Genomic DNA, 18,058 nt, shown 5'->3' with positions numbered 1-18,058 from the left:
CGCGCTCCCCCTGCTCCCTGACTCAGGCCCCGCGCCCTCTGCCGCCGGTCCTGTGCTCCGCCTGGTTTATGATGCTGCCAGACAACCATCTCCTGTTTTATCTTTCCAGCCCTGGATCAAGCTCTTCCCTGAGAAGCCTGATGCTTTAGTGGGGAAGGTGTTTAGAGACCAAGATGTGGGTGCTGGGGTGCCCGTTGCTACTGGGGTGCTGCAGCTTCTCAGCCCCTCAGCGGTTAGAGATAGGAAATACATGGCTGTTCAGGAAGCCACACAATGGGGAGGAATGTACTGTGGACAGCTGGGGACCCTTGTAGGCCACAGTGCACTGTGCCGGTGTTTGCAGCTGCCACATCCGCCCCACACTCCTTTCCCCTGCTCTGTTTTGCCATGAGGCAGATCCCAGGCATCACATTCCTGCATTTGGAAATGCCTCCTCATACACCTGAAGACAGGGCCTTTGCAACAACACGACACCAACACCACATCACACCCGAAAACCGAGGCGACTTTCGGACAGGGCCTTTGCAACAACACGACACCAACACCACATCACACCTTAAAACCGAGGCGACTTTCTTCACGTCCATGTTAGTAATGCCTTTTCTCAGCTGTTTGTCCACACAAGGGCTGGCCGTGTTGGGTGGATGCCCGTGCGCTGTCTCCCTGCTTCAGGTCCTGCTGGATCAGTTCCCCGGTGGCCACTCTGCCTACCTGGCTACCGGTCGCTGTGGGCTGGGGGTGAGAGCTCACAGCTGGATCAGAACCCCCTCTGTGGCCCCCCTTGGGAGGTGGCTGCCTTCTCCCACCTTGCCGTGGAGGCGAGATTGTGTAGGGATCAGAGGCTGCCCTCATCTGCCTGTGAGAAAGCCCCTGGGTGGTTGCTGCCAAGGAGCATGGCTGGGCCTGCGAGACAGGGTGCCCCGATCTGCCTGGAAGTTTTCTGTCCAGGCCGCCCTCCCTCGTCGCCTCTGTCCCGTGTCGGCTGCTTGGAATGCGTCTGTCTGGACCTCATCTGGGATAAACAGCTGCTTCTCTCCCCTTACTCCTCAGCTGTGGGGGAACGCTGGTTTCCAGGCCCGCTCACAGGATTTTTAATGTTCCGCCCAGACCTTGCTAACACCTCTCAGCGGGTAAGCCTATTTCTGTAGATTCTCTTACTTATGTTTTGTTTTTAAATTTTCTATGTAGTCAATCTTTTTTACATTTCAAACCTTTTAACCTTTGTTTTTCTCCTAAGAATTGTATAGTAAAACCCACACAGGGACCGCCTGGATGCCGTAGGTTCTGTTTACGGGATTTGCTGCGTTGTTATGTAGTGAGTCTCCTTGCCCGTGTCCCCCGTCACTGCGTCGGTGCATTGTATAGTAAAACCTGCACAGGGACTGCCTGGATGCCATAGGTTCTGTTTACGGGTTTGCTGCGTCGTTACGTAGTGGGTCTCCTCACCCGTGTCCCCCGTCCCTGCATCGGTGCTTCAGCGCACATCAGGGTGGGGCTGGTGTCAGTGCTTCCCCAGGTGCTTCAGCCTGCACATCATTAGCTGGAACTCACCGCGCACTGTATCTTTCCCTCAATAAAGAACTTGCACGAGCCCTATCAAGGTATAGGGAGTGGCCATCACCCTAGAAAGTCCCCTCATCCCCACTCGTCACCACCCCCATTTGTACAGAGATACAGCTGTCTTGTTCTAAGGTTGAGTCCCCGTGAGAATGCGTGGAGCGTTTTGTCTCTGCACCCACACACTCCACTGGGAGGTTTGGCTTTGTGCCGGTGCCTGGCTCGCTGGTGAACTTTCCACAGGGCCTGTCTAGTCCACTTCTCTGCAGGGAGCGCAGGTCCGTGTGCCCACCCAGGAGGTCTTGGACCCAGCGGCCCCTCAAGAAGGGCTATGGCGACTGTCTTCACCGCAGGAGGGCTCTGCGCTGTCTGAAAAGGGGAACAGAATGCCCCAGTGGAAGCAGATTTGTAGGTGATATTAGGGAAGCTTCCTCCTGCCTTCTACTTACCTGGACTTCTTATCCTCCAAGGCGCTTGACTCACAGTCTTACCTCCTTGAGTTACCTCCAGATGAAAATGGTCTTTGTTTTACTGAGTTCCTTCTAAGCGCAGTCTGTGATGGGGCCCGTTCTGTCCTGTCCTTGCCCTGCTGAGCACTGAGACAGAGACCCGGGCGACCTGCTGACCGAGGCCAGCTCCCGCCACACCTGCTCTGGGCCACGTGGTGCCGAGTTGCTTCCTCCTTCAGGCTCTGATGACACTGGAAGCTCCCCGGGGAGAGCAGCGGTGTCCTTTGCTGCTGGAGACGCCTGCAGATGCCTGCTCTGGGCGTGCAGGGGCCCCTGGGGAAGGATCAGCGCCTGGCTCCCTCTCTCCATCTGTCCCTCGTTTTGGACGGGAAGTCGACTGTCATTCCTCGCATTCCAGTGTAATGTGTTATGTTTCTCTGATGGCTTTGGGGATTTTATCTTCGGTTGCCAGTTTTTTGACTATGACATGCCTACTTTTTACCAAATTTGGATAATTTTTGCCAATATTTGGGGGGTTGCCCCGTGTTCTCTCTCCTCTCCTGTAGCTCCGTGGACGTGGACGTCAGGCCTCTCCCTGCCTCCCACCAGCTCCTGGGCCCTGTGCTTCTGTTGGTGTTTTCTAAAAGCCTCTCGTCTCTAGAATGAGTCACTGTGGCGGCTATGTCTTCGTGTTCACTGCCTTTTCTTTCTGTTCTCCACTCTGCTGCTGAGCTCAGCCAGGGGCATCGGTGCTCTGGAGATTTTAGTTCTTGCTCTGGAGTGGGCCTGGCCTTCGTCTGAGGCTCGGCGTCTCTGCTCACCTCTCCGGTCCGCCTGCCTGGCAAGCACGTTTTCCTGTGCTTTCCTGTCCTGATGCTTTCCTGCATCTGTGTGGAGCCGGCGCTTGGGGTGTGGTGGGTAGAGAGGGGAATGTGGACATGCAGTGCGTGCTGTGGGGGCTGACGGGCCGGGGCCGGTGTGGATGTCGTGTTGGGGGTTGAGCCGACGGGCCAGGGCCAATGTGGATGTTGTGTTGGGAGCCGACGGGCTGGGGCCAGTGTGAATATTGTGTCAGGGGCCGAGCTGACGGGCCAGGGCTGGTGTGGATGTTGTGTCGGGGGCCAAGCCGAGGGCCAGGGCCAGTGTGGATGTCGTGTTGGGGGCCCAGCCGACAGGCCAGGGCTGGTGTGGATGTCGTGTTGGGGGCCGACAGGCTGGGGCCAGTGTGGATGTCGTGTTAGGGGCCGACGGGCTGGGGCCAGTGTGGATATTGTGTGGGGGGCCCAGCCGACGGGCCAGGGCCGGTGCGGATGTTGTATTGGGGGCTGAGCCGACGGGCCAGGGACGGTGTGGGTGTCATGTTAGGGGCCGACGGGCTGGGGCCAGTGTGGATGTCGTGCTGGGGGCCGACAGGCTGGGGCCAGTGTGGATGTCGTGCTGGGGGCCGACAGGCTGGGGCCAGTGTGGATGTTGTGTTGGGAGCCGAGCCGACGGGCCAGGGCTGGTGCAGATGTTGTGCTGGGGGCTGACAGGCTGGGGCCAGTGTGGATGTCCTGTCCAGCAAGGCCCTGGAGGTGGTGTCCGGGCAGAGTCTTGACCAAGGCCGGAAGGATGGTGCCGGGGGCAGGAGCCTGACTGCCTCGGAGGAAGGGGGTCCCGGGGTGGAGCTGTGGGGTGGGGAGCCCATTGTGGATGCTGGCTGCTTCACCCTCACCCCCAAGTTCTGTCTGTGGGTCCCCATGAGGCTCCTCCCAGGGCGGCCCTGCCACCTGATATAGCTGAAACCCAGTCCTCTCTGGACACCAGTGTTTCTAGGAAAATACTTCCTGTCTTTCTCCCCAAGATCTCCAGGATGTGGGCCTGAGGATGTGGCTGCCTCCTTCAGTTGCTGCTGCCCGAGGCCCCCGAGAGTGACCCACATGAGACTGCGGCCCAGAAGCCCTCCCTGCCTCCGAGGGCGCACACTGTCCAGAGCGGGTCTGTGGGTGGGACGCCCTCCCTGCCTCCGAAGGCACACACTGTCCAGAGCGGGTCTGTGGGTGAGACGCCCTCCCTGCCTTCGAGGGTGCACACTGTCCAGAGCGGGTCTGTGGGTGGGACGCCCTCCCTGCCTCCGAGGGCGCACACTGTCCAGAGTGGGTCTGTGGGTGGAATGCCCCCAGCGGCCTCCAGACCCCTCGTCTGCGGGGCCTGTGCCCTGGTGGTTGCCGGCACTGCTGTCCTCTCGCGAGCACTGGAGATATGAGCTTTCCCAGGGGGGGCTCAGCAGTGATGGAGGTGGGGCGGGAGCTGTGTGTGTCCACCATAGGTCCTGACAGAGATGAGGCAGAGGCCACAGGGCTGCCCTGACCCCTGCCCTGGACATGTGGGGTGATTCCCGCCCACTTCTCAGGTGTGCCAACCCCCACGTTCCTTCTCTGTGAGTGTGTGAGCTCACATAACCCCTGGACACACCACCCTCCACGTCGGGTGGGTCATGCCTGTTGGCCACACTGAGCACACCTGGAAACGCCGACTGCCGAGTGTCAGGGGAGGGTCTGGAAAAGCTGCGAGTGAAAACAGACTGTCCCCCGAGACTGTGTGGTGAGGGTAACACCTGCTTCTGCAGCCTGGGAGTCCACGCTGACACGCTGACTGCCCACACAGGTGTCACAGCAGGCATGTGGATGCTGCTGAGCTGTGCAGGCTCCAGCCCAGGAGCCCCCATGGGAGGAGCAGGCAGGTGCTGTGAGCTTGTCCCACGGCTGCTCGGGAGTGAGACCCACATCCCACAGGTGTCTCTGAGCAGGCGCCCACCCCAGGACTGGCTGAGAGTCAGGGTGGACCCCAGGACACTGGCCCCACATGAGAGTCGGGGTGCACCCCAGGACACTGGCCCCACACGAGAGTCGGGGTGCACCCCAGGACACTGGCCCCACACGAGAGTCGGAGTGCACCCCGGGACACTGGCCCCACATGAGAGTCGGGGTGCACCCCGGGACACTGGCCCCACATGAGAGTCGGGGTGCACCCCGGGACACTGGCCCCACATGAGAGTCGGGGTGCACCCCGGGACACTGGCCCCACATGTGAGTCGGGGTGCACCCCGGGACACTGGCCCCACATGGTCACTTAAATTCACATCCAAGTGAACCAAAGTTAAATGCAATTTAATATGTGCTTCTCAGCCATGCAGGCTGCCTTTGAGTGCTTCAAGGCCTGAAGGGCCGGGGCCCTTGAGGCACGCTGTGACCCAGGACAGCTCCGTGGGCACAATGTCCCCGCAGCCCACGATGGCCAGCACTTTTCTGGGGTCTCATGAGTCGCTTGGAGGCTCGGCACACTTCAGCCATTTTTCATGCCCGGGTCACAAAAGACAAAGAAATGGTAATGTGTGGTGCCCGCCAGCCTGACTTAGGTGAAATACTTGGAATACATTAATCCTAAACACTGTTTGCCGCGAAGTCTAATTTCCGTGGACGGGAAACATTTTCGTATTTATCCAAAACCAATAAAGATAGCTAAGGTCATTACTGTGGATTTGTTTCCCGAGAGCTGGTGACATCTGCACAGAGCTGAGCCACAGGGACATCTGGGGCTAGGAAGTCTGGTTGTCACGGCAACCAAGTATGAACAAGCCGCACGGCCGGGCACGGGGGTCACTGAGGCCACTTCCTGTTTCTCGGCAGCGCCCACAGACAGCCTTAAAATATGTAACAGTCCACTAAATTCCTCGTAACTGAGAGCGTGCAGTTAACGTAATTTTATCTAAAGCACGAAAGCCCTTAACCAGCGCTTTCAGAGATGTCTGGTTACTAGAAAATGCTCTTCCGTTTGCCATCTGATCTCTGGTTTAACCCAGCCAGCCGCCCCGCGCCACGTCCCGATGCCACGTCCCCAGCTCTGCACCTATATGTCTTGCCGGCAGCAGAACAGCAGCCCTCCTGTGAAACGTCCTCAGGACATGAGACATGGCCAGCGGGCAGACGCAGCTGTGAAGCTCAGGCCGGTTCTGGAGGTTCCTGTGCAGAGCTTGGCTCTGGGTGACCACAGGCCAGGGAGCTGCAGTCCACTCCAGACACAGCCTGGTCAATCCCAGAGGAGGGAAGGAGCCCACGGTCAGGAGGAGGCCGGGGGTGCCGGGTGAGCACAGCAGCACTCCTGTCCCCTGGGACACCTCTGGGGTGGGGCTGACATCAGGACCTCCCAGCACCCCTGCAAACACCCCTGGTACAGGGACGGGCATGTCTCTTAGGGGAGGGCAGCCCTGCCTGGTCATCTCCAGTGAGCCAGAGGGGTCAGCGGGCCTGGACAAGCCCCCAGAATGGCACCTGCCCGTAGTGCACACGTGTGGCATTTCTTCACGTGGGCCTGCGCCTGCCCGCAGTGCACACGTGTGGCATTTCTTCACGTGGGCCTGTGCAGCATGTGCTCGGCGCGGCCACACCATGCCTGTGTGTTGCCCGTGTGCTTGGGGGAGGTGAGATGGTGGTGACCCGTCCCGCATGGTACCGGCATGAGAGTGGCTTTGGGCCTGGTTCTCCACAGGATTGCTTCTGTGTGCTGGGCTGCAGATGGGCCCACACGCGTGACTTTAGCTCTGCCTTCAAGATGAGTTTGCAGCATGGCAGCCCCTGGGTGGCATCTCCATCCCCGACGCTGAGCAGTACTCATGCTCTCAGAGCTCGCTGTGCAGAGAAATAGCCGTAACAGACCCAGAGCTCAATATTCAGGGGATCCCAGAGCTGGCTGTATAGAGCAATGGCCATAACAGACCCGGAGCTCAACACTCAGAGGATCTGCGAGGGGACACCCGGGACGTGGCCAGTTGCCAGGAAAGGGGTGTTCCTGACGTACCTTCAGTTGCTGCCAGGGAGCCAATGAGGGAGCCAAAGCCGCAGGCCTCAGTGGCAGAGCCTGCACTTGCCCCTCTGAAGCCTTTTCAAACATGGTCACAAAAGACGTTTTCCCCGTGGCCAGAGACATGGAGAAGTGGGGTCTGGGGCTCTGCATGTGGGCGGATCTCAGACAAGGCCACCTGGTGTCCCAGGGCCATGTGGGTGTGGCCTACCAGTGCCCACCCCCGCCACTGGCGCACCGAGAGCCGATCTCCCCGGCCCCCATCATCCAGCCCCAGGGGCGTCTGTAGCCCACAGCCCTTCTGTTCCATGATAGTGCAAAGTAAGATTTGCAGTGCTATTTCATAACTTTTCAGCCTAAAATATAACCTGTAAAAACGAAGGAAACTTTTAAAAGCTCCCAGCTCTCTCTGGGGCCGCCATTAGAAGCCCCTGGGGTGGCAGAGGGCGGCCCGGCGCAGAGCTGAGTGACAGGCAGTCAAGAGGGAAGCGCTTTGCTCCCTCGTCCCCGATTTTAACAGCGAACTTAATGGATTTCCTGTTTCTAACGTGGATGGTGGCTGTCATTTTTGAAGGATCCATCTGTGCTATATTTAATGACTCTCTCTAAGTAACTAAAATAGTTTCCACAGAGTTAATGAGGCCTCAGCTGGCGTTCTCTCCTACAGTGGCCATTGCAGTGACTTGCACCTCCAAAACGTTGTGTTAAATCACGTTTCTTCCTTGGTCGGAGGCGGCTCAGCCCACAACCCACTGGCCCCTCATCCCTCCCTGTGTCCTGAGGCTGGCTGCCCCCACCCTGCACAGCTTCTGTACCCTCCGAGCCTTTGCCCCTCACTGGTGGCCAAGCAGCGCCTGGGTGTCACCTGCCTCAGGCCCCTGTGTCTCACCTGCCCCGGCCTCTGTGTCCCACGTGCCCCGGCCCCCGTGTCTCACCTGCTCTGGCCCCCGGTGATGGTGCTCATCTCACCCGCCCGAGGCACCACAGTCACACCACCCTGCGTGTCTGTCATCCCACACGGCTGCTGGCCTCCAGGACTTTCGTCTGGAAAACCCCAGCTCAGGCTCCACCCCAGCACCCTGCCTGGCCAACAATGCACCCTGTCCCTAGGCTGGCCTGGGACCCTCCATCCTCTGATTGGGGTCGCCAAGGCTGGTGGTCCATGAGTGTGCTGCTGGCTGCCCAGCCCAGCCCAGCCCGGAGCAGCTGCCAGGTGCCCCTCCACATGTTCCCACGTGCCCCAGGCCGTCAAGCGCAGATCTCGCCTCTTGGTGGCGAATCTTCTGGTTCTTCAGTGGCAGAGGGTCCCTCCTCAACCTCTGATTCCCATAAATAGAAAATAAAGGTGAGCACGCATCTCTGCCTGGGTTTTATTTGGGGAGCAGGTGCCTAGGAGCTTGGCCGCGGAGTGAGGGACCCCGGCCGTTGTGAGGATGAAGAGAGCTCTCCGTGCCACCCTGTGGTCTCTGCCTGCTCTCTGCCCCCATCCTGCGCCTGGCTCCTCTGGTGTTTCAGACCCATCCATACCCATGCCTCACACCTATGCACACAGGGCCCGCCCAGCCTGAATGTCTCCAGAGTCACCCCTTGGTCGCCCCTTGGCTCTGCAGAGCCGGATCTAGGGTGAGTTTTTCTTTGGTTGTTTTTAAATCGGTGGTATTAAAACAGGTAGCCCAGGACCCTGCCATCTAGGAAGTGAGCACGGGACGGTGAAAACCCTGCAAGCCCTCAGGCCTCGGGGGATGCCCTTCCTGGGCCAGCCAAGCAGGCAGCAGCAAGGCCAGAGTCCTTAGAGATGCCGATTTAGGGCTAAGAGCTGTGTGGCCCTCTGTGTCACTCACTACAGAACATTACTGATCAGCACTCGGAGATTTAGTTCAGAGAAACCACATTTCCATCTGATTCCAAGGCAGTGAAATTTTGTCACCAATGGTCATGAGAGGGAGGGAGGGAGTGTGTCACCAATGATCATGGGGAGGGAGGGAGGGAGTGTGTCACCAATGATCATGGGGAGGGAGGGAGGGAGTGTGTCACCAATGATCATGGGACGGAGGGAGTGTGTCACCAATGATCATGGGGAGGGAGGGAGAGTGTCACCAATGATCATGGGAGGGACGGAGTGTGTCACCAATGATCATAGGGAGGGAGGGAGTGTGTCACCAATGATCATGGGAGGGAGGGAGGGAGTGTGTCACCAATGATCATGGGAGGGACGGAGTGTGTCACCAATGATCATGGGGAGGGAGGGAGGGAGTGTGTCACCAATGATCATGGGGAGGGACGGAGTGTGTCACCAATGATCATAGGGAGGGAGGGAGTGTGTCACCAATGATCATGGGAGGGAGGGAGGGAGTGTGTCACCAATGATCATGGGAGGGACGGAGTGTGTCACCAATGATCATGGGGAGGGAGGGAGGGAGTGTGTCACCAATGATCATGGGGAGGGAGGGAGTGTGTCACCAATGATCATGGGGAGGGAGGGAGGGAGTGTGTCACCAATGATCATGGGGAGGGAGGGAGTGTGTCACCAATGATCATGGGGAGGGACGGAGTGTGTCACCAATGATCATGGGGAGGGAGGGAGGGAGTGTGTCACCAATGATCATGGGGAGGGAGGGAGGGAGTGTGTCACCAATGATCATGGGAGGGACGGAGTGTGTCACCAATGATCATGGGGAGGGAGGGAGTGTGTCACCAATGATCATGGGGAGGGAGGGAGTGTGTCACCAATGATCATAGGGAGGGAGGGAGTGTGTCACCAATGATCATGGGAGGGACGGAGTGTGTCACCAATGATCATGGGGAGGGAGGGAGTGTGTCACCAATGATCATGGGGAGGGAGGGAGTGTGTCACCAATGATCATAGGGAGGGAGGGAGTGTGTCACCAATGATCATGGGAGGGACGGAGTGTGTCACCAATGATCATAGGGAGGGAGGGAGTGTGTCACCAATGATCATGGGAGGGAGGGAGGGAGTGTGTCACCAATGATCATGGGAGGGACGGAGTGTGTCACCAATGATCATGGGGAGGGAGGGAGGGAGTGTGTCACCAATGATCATGGGGAGGGACGGAGTGTGTCACCAATGATCATAGGGAGGGAGGGAGTGTGTCACCAATGATCATGGGAGGGACGGAGTGTGTCACCAATGATCATAGGGAGGGAGGGAGTGTGTCACCAATGATCATGGGAGGGAGGGAGGGAGTGTGTCACCAATGATCATGGGAGGGACGGAGTGTGTCACCAATGATCATGGGGAGGGAGGGAGGGAGTGTGTCACCAATGATCATGGGGAGGGAGGGAGTGTGTCACCAATGATCATGGGGAGGGAGGGAGGGAGTGTGTCACCAATGATCATGGGGAGGGAGGGAGGGAGTGTGTCACCAATGATCATGGGAGGGACGGAGTGTGTCACCAATGATCATGGGGAGGGAGGGAGTGTGTCACCAATGATCATGGGGAGGGAGGGAGGGAGGGAGTGTGTCACCAGTGGTCATGGAGGAGGGGGAGTGTCTGGTTTTGCACTTGGAGAGCTGGAGCGATCACGGGGCTCAGGGCCCATAGCAGTGTGTGTTCTCTTGTGAACCCTACGAGCGAGCGTCCGGTCTGTGTCCTGCACAGCAGGAAGGTCGGGTGTGGGGAGCCTCCCCGGGTCTTGGCCTGCCCAGCCTTCTCCCCGTTTGGGTCAGGGCTGTCTTCACAGGGTGCCAGAAGGGTTTGTACTGAAGCAACCTGCAGTCCCCCTTCAACCCTTCAAGGTGGAGACGTTTGCTCCCCTCCCAGGAGGGGTCTGGGACGGCCCAGGTTGCAGTGGTGGGGATGTCCCTGTCCACAGGGCTCAGCATCTCGTAGGGCCTCAGAAGACCGTGCGTGCAGCTGTAGCCGCCCTGGCCTCGTGGCCCATCAACAATGGTGAGAACTGATTCCAAACTCTAGAGCTCTAGGAAGCCACTCCAAGAGGCGCCATGTGGCATTTGCCATTGTCTGCAGATTTTCTCTTCCGAGTATTTCATCTTAAAGTTCCGTTATAAACCGAGGCCTCAATCCCTGTCGGGGCGTCAGGGGCCTGCAGGTCTGGCCCTGGCCTCGCCATGTGCCTCGGGCTGCCCCACAATGAAGCCTCTCTCTTCTGTGTGCCCCACGCCTCCTGTGGCTGCAGACCTGACATCCAGAGCCTTCAAACCCTAAACTGTCTCCAGCAAGGCAGTTATGAGGCTGCGTCCTTGTTTCTCCCTTTTCTGATGTCTATGAATGGCACAGTACAGTGACCTGCAGCGCTGGCTGGGCCTGCAGGCCACATGCTCCTGCCTTGGGCACTAGCCTGGCTGTGGATCTGCGTGAATCCTGAGGGGGAGGGCAGCTGAGAAGCATCAGTGCCCACCTGTGCCTGGATGCTGGGGCACTGCATTTCCTCCGCACCAGCATCGGGGCATCCAGCAGGCAATGAGCCATTAACATGGGTGCGCCGGGCGAGGCGCCAGGGCAGGAGTGGGGTGTCGCACCCTGTCCAGCGGGCAGGGCTCAGGAGCGTCTCCCTGGACCCTGCACACGCAGTTTCTCCGGTGATTGGGCCAGCACTGTCTGTGTCACAGGAAGGAGCGCAGCGGCCGTGGAAGTGAATGTTCCCCACGAGAGCTACTGCCCAGTTCCCCAGGCAGAGCGCGTCAGGCTCCTCACGGGGCTGTGCTCAGTCTCCCGGAAGGCCCAGCACAGCACGAGGTGGAAACGACGCCGGGGCAGTGGAGTGGAGCAGGGGCCCTCCCGGAGCCGTCCCCCTGGCTAAAGGGAAGGGAGGTCCCTGGGGAAGAGCAGTGCGTGCAGATGCTGGCGCCCAGCAGGCAGTGCGTGCAGCTGCGCAACGGGAAAGGTGCTGAGGCGGGGCGAGGACGGCTCCTCTCTCCGGCAGCCGCAGCGTGTGCCGTGGCCCTGTGTGTTGCCGCCTCGTTCGGGTGCCTCGGGCTTGCTTCAGGCAGCGCTGGTGTTTGCTGGGTGAGAGCTGCCTGAAGAGCCCTGGCCCTGGCCTTGGCGCTGAGGCCGCCCTGGCAGCGCGCTGCTTATTGACTTTCCTGGGGACGCGTCGTCCGCCACGCTGAGGCGGAGAACAATGGCAGCCCTTGTGCACGCCGCGCAGCTGCTGGAATTCCACAAGACCCAAGCAAAGAAAACAGAAGCAGGTGGGCCCAGGGCAACCCTTTCCTTCCCAGGGTGTCTGCAGGGCCCGGCCAGCCAGGCGGCTCTGGCTTCCGTGGGGAAGATGGGGCCCAGCGAGCGTGGGGCGTGAGCGAGGTGGAGGGGGTCTTGCTGAGAGACCAGCAGGCGTCAGCTTGGCAGCCTGTGCCCTCCACAAGCCGGGGCAGCATAAGGACCGACCGTCTGTCCATTCAGAGACCGGGGTCGCGCTGCCTCCATGCACGCCGATCTGTTTATTCAATAACTGGCGCACGTCAGTGTGGACTTGCAGGTGTTTATTTTGTACTTTGGGTTACAATCCAGTGCTGCTGTAGCAGCTTCTTCACAGGCTTTTGACTTTACTGTAGTATCTCAGGTAGAGATGAGTTGCACCAGTGGTTGGAGGAAGCTCCCCGCGAGCCTCCCTCCGCTTCCCCTCTGCACTCTCCCGTCCGCTCTGTGGCACGTAGACACTGCCCCCACAAGCCTCCGTCCGCATCCCCTCCGCACTCTCCCATCTGCTCTGTGGTATGTAGATGCCACCCCTGCGAGTCTCTGTTTGCATCCCCTCCGCACTCTCCCGTCCGCTCTGTGGTGAGTAGACACTGTGGTGTTGTGAGTCGTGTGATCGTTGTCAAGCTGGGCCACGGGTGGCCTCTGTCCCATCCGGCATCCTCAGAGCCCAGGAGGGAGCCCGGCCTGTGGGGTCTCTGGGGCCCTGGGACGTGACCTGCCATGGACAGACGCGAGCTGCGGGCAGTTTTCAGCAGCCACACTCACGGTGGCTCCACCTCTGAGAATAGCACTGGGAGGGCGACCCGCATCCGTGTTCTTATGCCGGGTTTCCAGTGCGAAGAATCCGTTGGGCCCCCATGTGTCCCCCACATCCAGCGGCAGAGCTGCTGCCTTATCCTGGGCCTGCGAGGGGCTAACCGGTGTTGGTTCCGTGTGGACCCACCATGACCTGTCTCTGCATCCTTGCCTGGCTTCCGTGCCTGCCTGGGAAGGACAGGGCCAGAGGGAGACGCTGCCTCACATGGAGGCTGGGCTGCCTCCCCAGTGCTGCCGCCCCAGTGCTGCCCCCCGCAGTGCTGCCGCCCCAGTGCTGCCCCCCCCCAGTGCTGCCTCCCCAGTGCTGCCCCCACAATGCTGCCGCCCCAGTGCTGCCCTCCCCAGTGCTGCCTCCCCATTGCTGCCCCCCCAATGCTGCCGCCCCAGTGCTGCCTCCCCATGCTGCTTCCAGGCTGGGAAGAAGGTGAAAGCTGTTTTCATGCAAACCTATGGGAGGGGAAAGGCTTCCTCCAAGGTCTGCCCGCAGCACGTGTGCAGGGCGCATTCTCAGATGTCAGGTCCGTGCAGTGTTCTGCAGGGTGGCAGGTGGCGGACATCAGAGCGGGGCCTTTCCCTTCAGGGCGAAGGGTGCCAAGGTCACAGGAAGCCCCAACCTAGGCCCCGGGTCCCATGCCACAGCTCCCACTCCTGCAGACCTGACCTTGCGTGTCGATGTTGAGACTAATATGTGGGGGCTGGTGCCTCTCAGTAGCAAGGTCAGCCCTGTCTCAAGGACCGTTTCCATTAAACTGAGTTTCTGAAATGATTTCTTTGTGAAATGTGTGGCTTTCATTAACTCACCTTTGGTATGTCTCGTCGTTTCAGGATGGGACTCCCAGCTTCTGGAGACGGGGTTCCTGGGAATCTTCCTGTGCCCGCTGTGGAGGCTGTCGAGGCTGCCCCAGCACACCCCCACATCCCGGATTGTCCTGTGGGGCTTCCGGTGGCTCATCTTCAGGATCATGCTCGGAGCAGTAAGTGGAGCTCTTCTGCGTGGTGTTTGGGGAATAACGGTGGCTCTTCTAACCTGTGCGGCTTCTAGGAGAGGTGAGGCTGTTTCGCCACTCCCCCACCGCCCTCTGTCCTCCTGTCGGCCTGGCCTGGCCAGCTGCGCGCTCTTCTGCCCCTTCAGGGGCCTGTGTTTGAATGCTGGGGACCCGGCTGGGTTTTCCCGGGTATGTTCATGATCCCTGTTTCTGGGAAAGAACCACACCTCTGAGTCTGTTTCAGGAGGAGACTCAGAGGAGCACTGGACGCCCTGCTTCCCCCACCAGCCCTCCTGAGCTTCCCTCACCAGCCCTCCTTTGCTTCCCGGAGTGTCCAAAATATTTCAGAGCTCATTTTTAAATGACAGAGTCTCAGGCCATGCTGGGCACGTTGGCAGACATATTCAAGGGTGAGGGAGGCATGAGACCCACCGTCCTGACGCTCAGGGAAAGCGCGGCCTCTTCATGGTCTCTTGGCTGCGTCCTTCCTCCCGGGTGCCTGGCCTGCTTGGCTTTGACGTCTCTCAGGACGGCCAGACTGTGCGGGTTTCCTGCCGAGCCCCGGGGTGGGGGTGGCGGGTTCCCTCCTGGGCCCTGGTGTGGGGGCGGCAGGCTGTGCGTGCTTCCTGCCCAGCCAGGGGCTGCTGATCTGCGTCTGCCCTGCAAACGGTGGAGACACATGCCAGTCGCCTGTTGAGCTTCAGTAATGTGACCTCTGAGTTCACAAAAACATGATGTGCACTTTAAAAACAGGATGACGTGGTCCTTTTGACGCCTGCCACACTGACCAGAGCTGCGCAGCTCTCACCTTCTCTTCCACTTCACATTGTTTGCTAGTAAGATTTTAATTTTGTGCTGGAATAATAAAATCTTCATGTTTTTGTGTTGGAAACCATGTCATACAGATATGCTCTCTGAGCATCTGTTTGCTTAAGTGTTTCGTGGAGGATTCGCTGAAGACGTACAGAAGAGTTGGGCACTGCCCCAAGGAACTTGTCCCTTCCCCACCCAACAGTGCGCTCACGCCAGGGCCACGGCCAGAGTGTGCCACTGTCTCGGCCACTCCTTCAGTCCGGAATGTTCCTCTTCTCTCCCTGGCCTTGAGGCATGGCTGCTGTGCCTGTGTTCAGCTTCAGGTCATGTCGCAGGCAGGGGGCCCGAATGCTGGGCAGTTCCTCTCACCCTGTCCCCCCAGGGCGGCTTCAGACCCTTTGGACACCCAGTCCTGAGACAGCACTGGCCACAGACTCAGGAAGTGATGACTCCACGTGGTTTGGGGTATCATGTAGCGTGAAGTGTGGCTCGGTGTAGCGTGTAGCATGGTTCAGTGTAGTGTGTAGCGTGGCTTGCTGTAGCGTGTAGCGTGGTTCTGTGTAGCACAGCTCGGTGTAGCGTGTAGCGTGGTTCTGTGTAGCGTGGCTTGCTGTAGTGTGTAGTGTGGTTTGGTGCACTGTGAGGGGCTGTCTGGGCGCATTCCTCACCGTGTGTTCCCTGCACCGTGACGTCCATGTCTAGGCGTAGCTCTTCTTTCCATCTCGTTCAGCTCGGGGCTCTGTCCCCCTGTGGCTCCCATCTTCCCCAACGCCCTCCTTTTCCCTCCCCCACTCACATCCCTTGCATCTCACCAGCGCCAGCCCTTAGCCAGTGCTGCAGAAACGTCAGCTGTGCATGGAGTAGACTGGCCATTTCTTGAGGTGCTCCCTGGTGGTATGCGAGTGCCTAATTCCCTTTATTCCTTTTCTGGGAGGGTTACATGGCCTCTCATGATGAGCACTTGCCGGGGTTGGGAGGGGTCACTGCAGGCTGAGCTGCACTAGCAGGAGACCCACAGAGGGACCTCAACACCAGGGCCTCTCTCACCCGCCAGGACAAGGTGTCCAGAGGGTTGTCCCAGGCAGGGAGCCTCCAGCTTTCCTCCCTGCCCTCTGTGGCATGCCAGCTTCAACCCAGGTGTTCCTGCCCCAGCCGCACAGGGGTGGTGGGCACCCGTCCACGATGTCACTGTACACCTGTGGATGGCGGGCACCAGGGCATCCCTGACAGGTTGGTTTTCTGGGGCTGTGGGGAGTCTTGGGTGCTTACTCTAGGTCCTCGCTGTTTTTACTGTCTGAACCCTGCAGGCTGGCTCCGCCTCCCAGGAGCCGCTCTCGCATGCTGCAACGTGGTGACCTCTGGGCTGGTGAGCTCGGCCTCTGCCCATGAGGCCAGGTGTCTGGGGAGGGCACTGGAAGCAGCAGGGCCTGACCTGCCCCATCCCGTCGAGGGCACGAGCAGGCCCCCAGGGCTTGTCAAGGGCCAGGGCCTTCTCATCTCTGCTTCCTTGCCCGATCAGGTGTGCTCGGGGCCATGGCACAGCGGGAGGGAAACATGGGTGGGTGGGGTCTTTGGAGAGCTTTCCGGACGTGGTGTCGGGCAGGGTCCTGGCTGAGGGGTGGGTGAGTGGCTGCAGAGCCTTCTGGACGTGGTGTCGGGCAGGGTCCTGGCTGAGGGGTGAGTGAGTAGCTGCAGACAGTTGGCCGTGGCTTGTTGGAGGAAGGCACAGCTGCAACCCGGCATCCAGATCCCGCAGGAAAGTGGGATGCTGTCTCCGGGTTTATTTTTCCATTTAATTAGAAATACTAGAGATGTTTCCATGGCTCCTTTTAATGGGACATTGAAATTCTTCATTGTCTCCAGCCAGAATACAGATACTCTCACAGGCTGTGGGTCCTGATCTCTCCAGGACTTAGTTTTAGGTTCCACCCTCTGCTGGCTTGAATATGCACAGATATGTATGCGGCATTTCAAAGGACTCTGTGGACAGCAGCCGTGCGGGGGAGGCAGTGTCAGGCCGAGCCCTGGGAGAGAAGCAGAGCTCCAAGGAGAGGAGCTGGCCCCACAGAGGAGCCGCCAGGAGGTTGTATGCAAAGCTCCTGGTGCCAAGAGTTGAACAGCTCCCACAGCGCCTAGTGGATGCAGGGACTCATCTGCTCATCGGAAGCACCTTTTATGGCATTTTGATTGATTGTTAGTGCCAGCTGGAGAAGAAATTATCAGGTGCACTAAAAGGTATAATTACTTGATAGACTCCTATGTTGGGTGTGATTAATGTTCCTTTGGTGGAAAGCAGAGGGTGAGTTGATAAGAAAGAGTGACAGCAGCAGAGTGTCCACCTGTTGATGAGGAACTGCCCTGTGCACAGAGCCAGCTAGGAAGGCACGCACACCCCTTTCCCTGCTTGTGCACTTGGGTCAGAACCAGCGCCGTACCATCAGCTTGGCGGATTCACTCAGAAACCAGCACCTGTGGTTCTGTGGCCTGGAGGGTTTCAGATGCCCTAACCACTGGGTTCCTCAGAGCCATCTCGGGGGAGCCCCATGGCCCTCCAGGTGAGGGTGCCAAGCAGAAGGGAAGGAGAAGCCGCAGCCTCTGTGCCCGCCTGAGCTGGACATCAGCTGCATGCCTCAAGGCCACCACACAAAATCAGTTGTATTTCTTTTTTTTTTTTTTCTTTTTGAGATGGAGTCTCGCCTTGTCATCCAGGCTGGAGTGTAGTGGCACGATCTCAGCTCACTGCAAGTTCTGCCTCCCGGGTTCATGCCATTTTTCTGCCTCTGCCTCCTGAGTAGTTGGGACTACAGGAACCTGCCACCACGCCCGGCTAATTTTTTGTATTTTTAGTAGAGACTGGGTTTCACCGTGTTAGCCAGGATGGTCTCGATCTCCTGACCTCGTGATCCACCAGCCTCGGCCTCCCAAAGTGCTGGGATGACAGGCGTGAGCCACCACGCCCGGCAAGTCAGTTATATTTCTGTATGCTAGGAGAAAATGTCAAAATGAAAATGTTAAATACAGGATTTATAATAACATTCAGAACCATAAAATAGGAAATTTTAACAGAAGAAATGCAGCCTGTATGCGCGAAAGATACCACACATTGCTGAAAGTAAGGAACACTTCAGTAAATGGAGAGGTATACCATGTTCATGAATCAGTCTTCATATTGTTAAACTGTCCATCGTCACCAATTTGAGCTATAGATTCCATGACATCCCAAACAATCCCAGAAGGATTGTTTTTTCCAGAAATAGATAAACTGACTCTTAGATGTACATGGAAATGCCAAGGACCTAAATAGCCAAAACAATTTGGAAGAAGAATAAGATGCAGGAGTCACACTACTTGATTCCAAGATTTACTGAAAAATGATCATGATGAAGACAGTGTGACACAGGTGTGTGTAGGGTT

General features: G+C 58.4%; 1 protein-coding gene across 5 annotated transcripts in view; it reads left to right on the top strand.

Moving 5' to 3' along the window:
* Positions 1-18,058, top strand: part of LMF1 (lipase maturation factor 1) — a 110,985-nt gene that overhangs the window by 44,606 nt on the left and 48,321 nt on the right. For 3 of the 5 annotated variants that reach the window (XM_054455370.2, XM_054455369.2, XM_054455371.2), the window contains one exon: positions 13,671-13,819. In XM_054455370.2, the coding sequence (XP_054311345.2) occupies positions 13,671-13,819 (149 nt within the window). Of the gene's footprint in view, positions 1-11,578; positions 12,020-12,442; positions 12,609-13,670; positions 13,820-18,058 lie in introns of those variants that run through there. The other 2 variants (XM_054455372.2, XM_063654371.1) reach the window with 2 other exon arrangements.

Source organism: Pongo pygmaeus, chromosome 18, assembly GCF_028885625.2.
Source record: "Pongo pygmaeus isolate AG05252 chromosome 18, NHGRI_mPonPyg2-v2.0_pri, whole genome shotgun sequence".
NCBI lineage: Eukaryota > Metazoa > Chordata > Mammalia > Primates > Hominidae > Pongo > Pongo pygmaeus.
The sequence above is the reverse complement of the archived record's forward strand: the minus strand, read 5'-3'. Positions and strand labels throughout refer to the sequence as shown.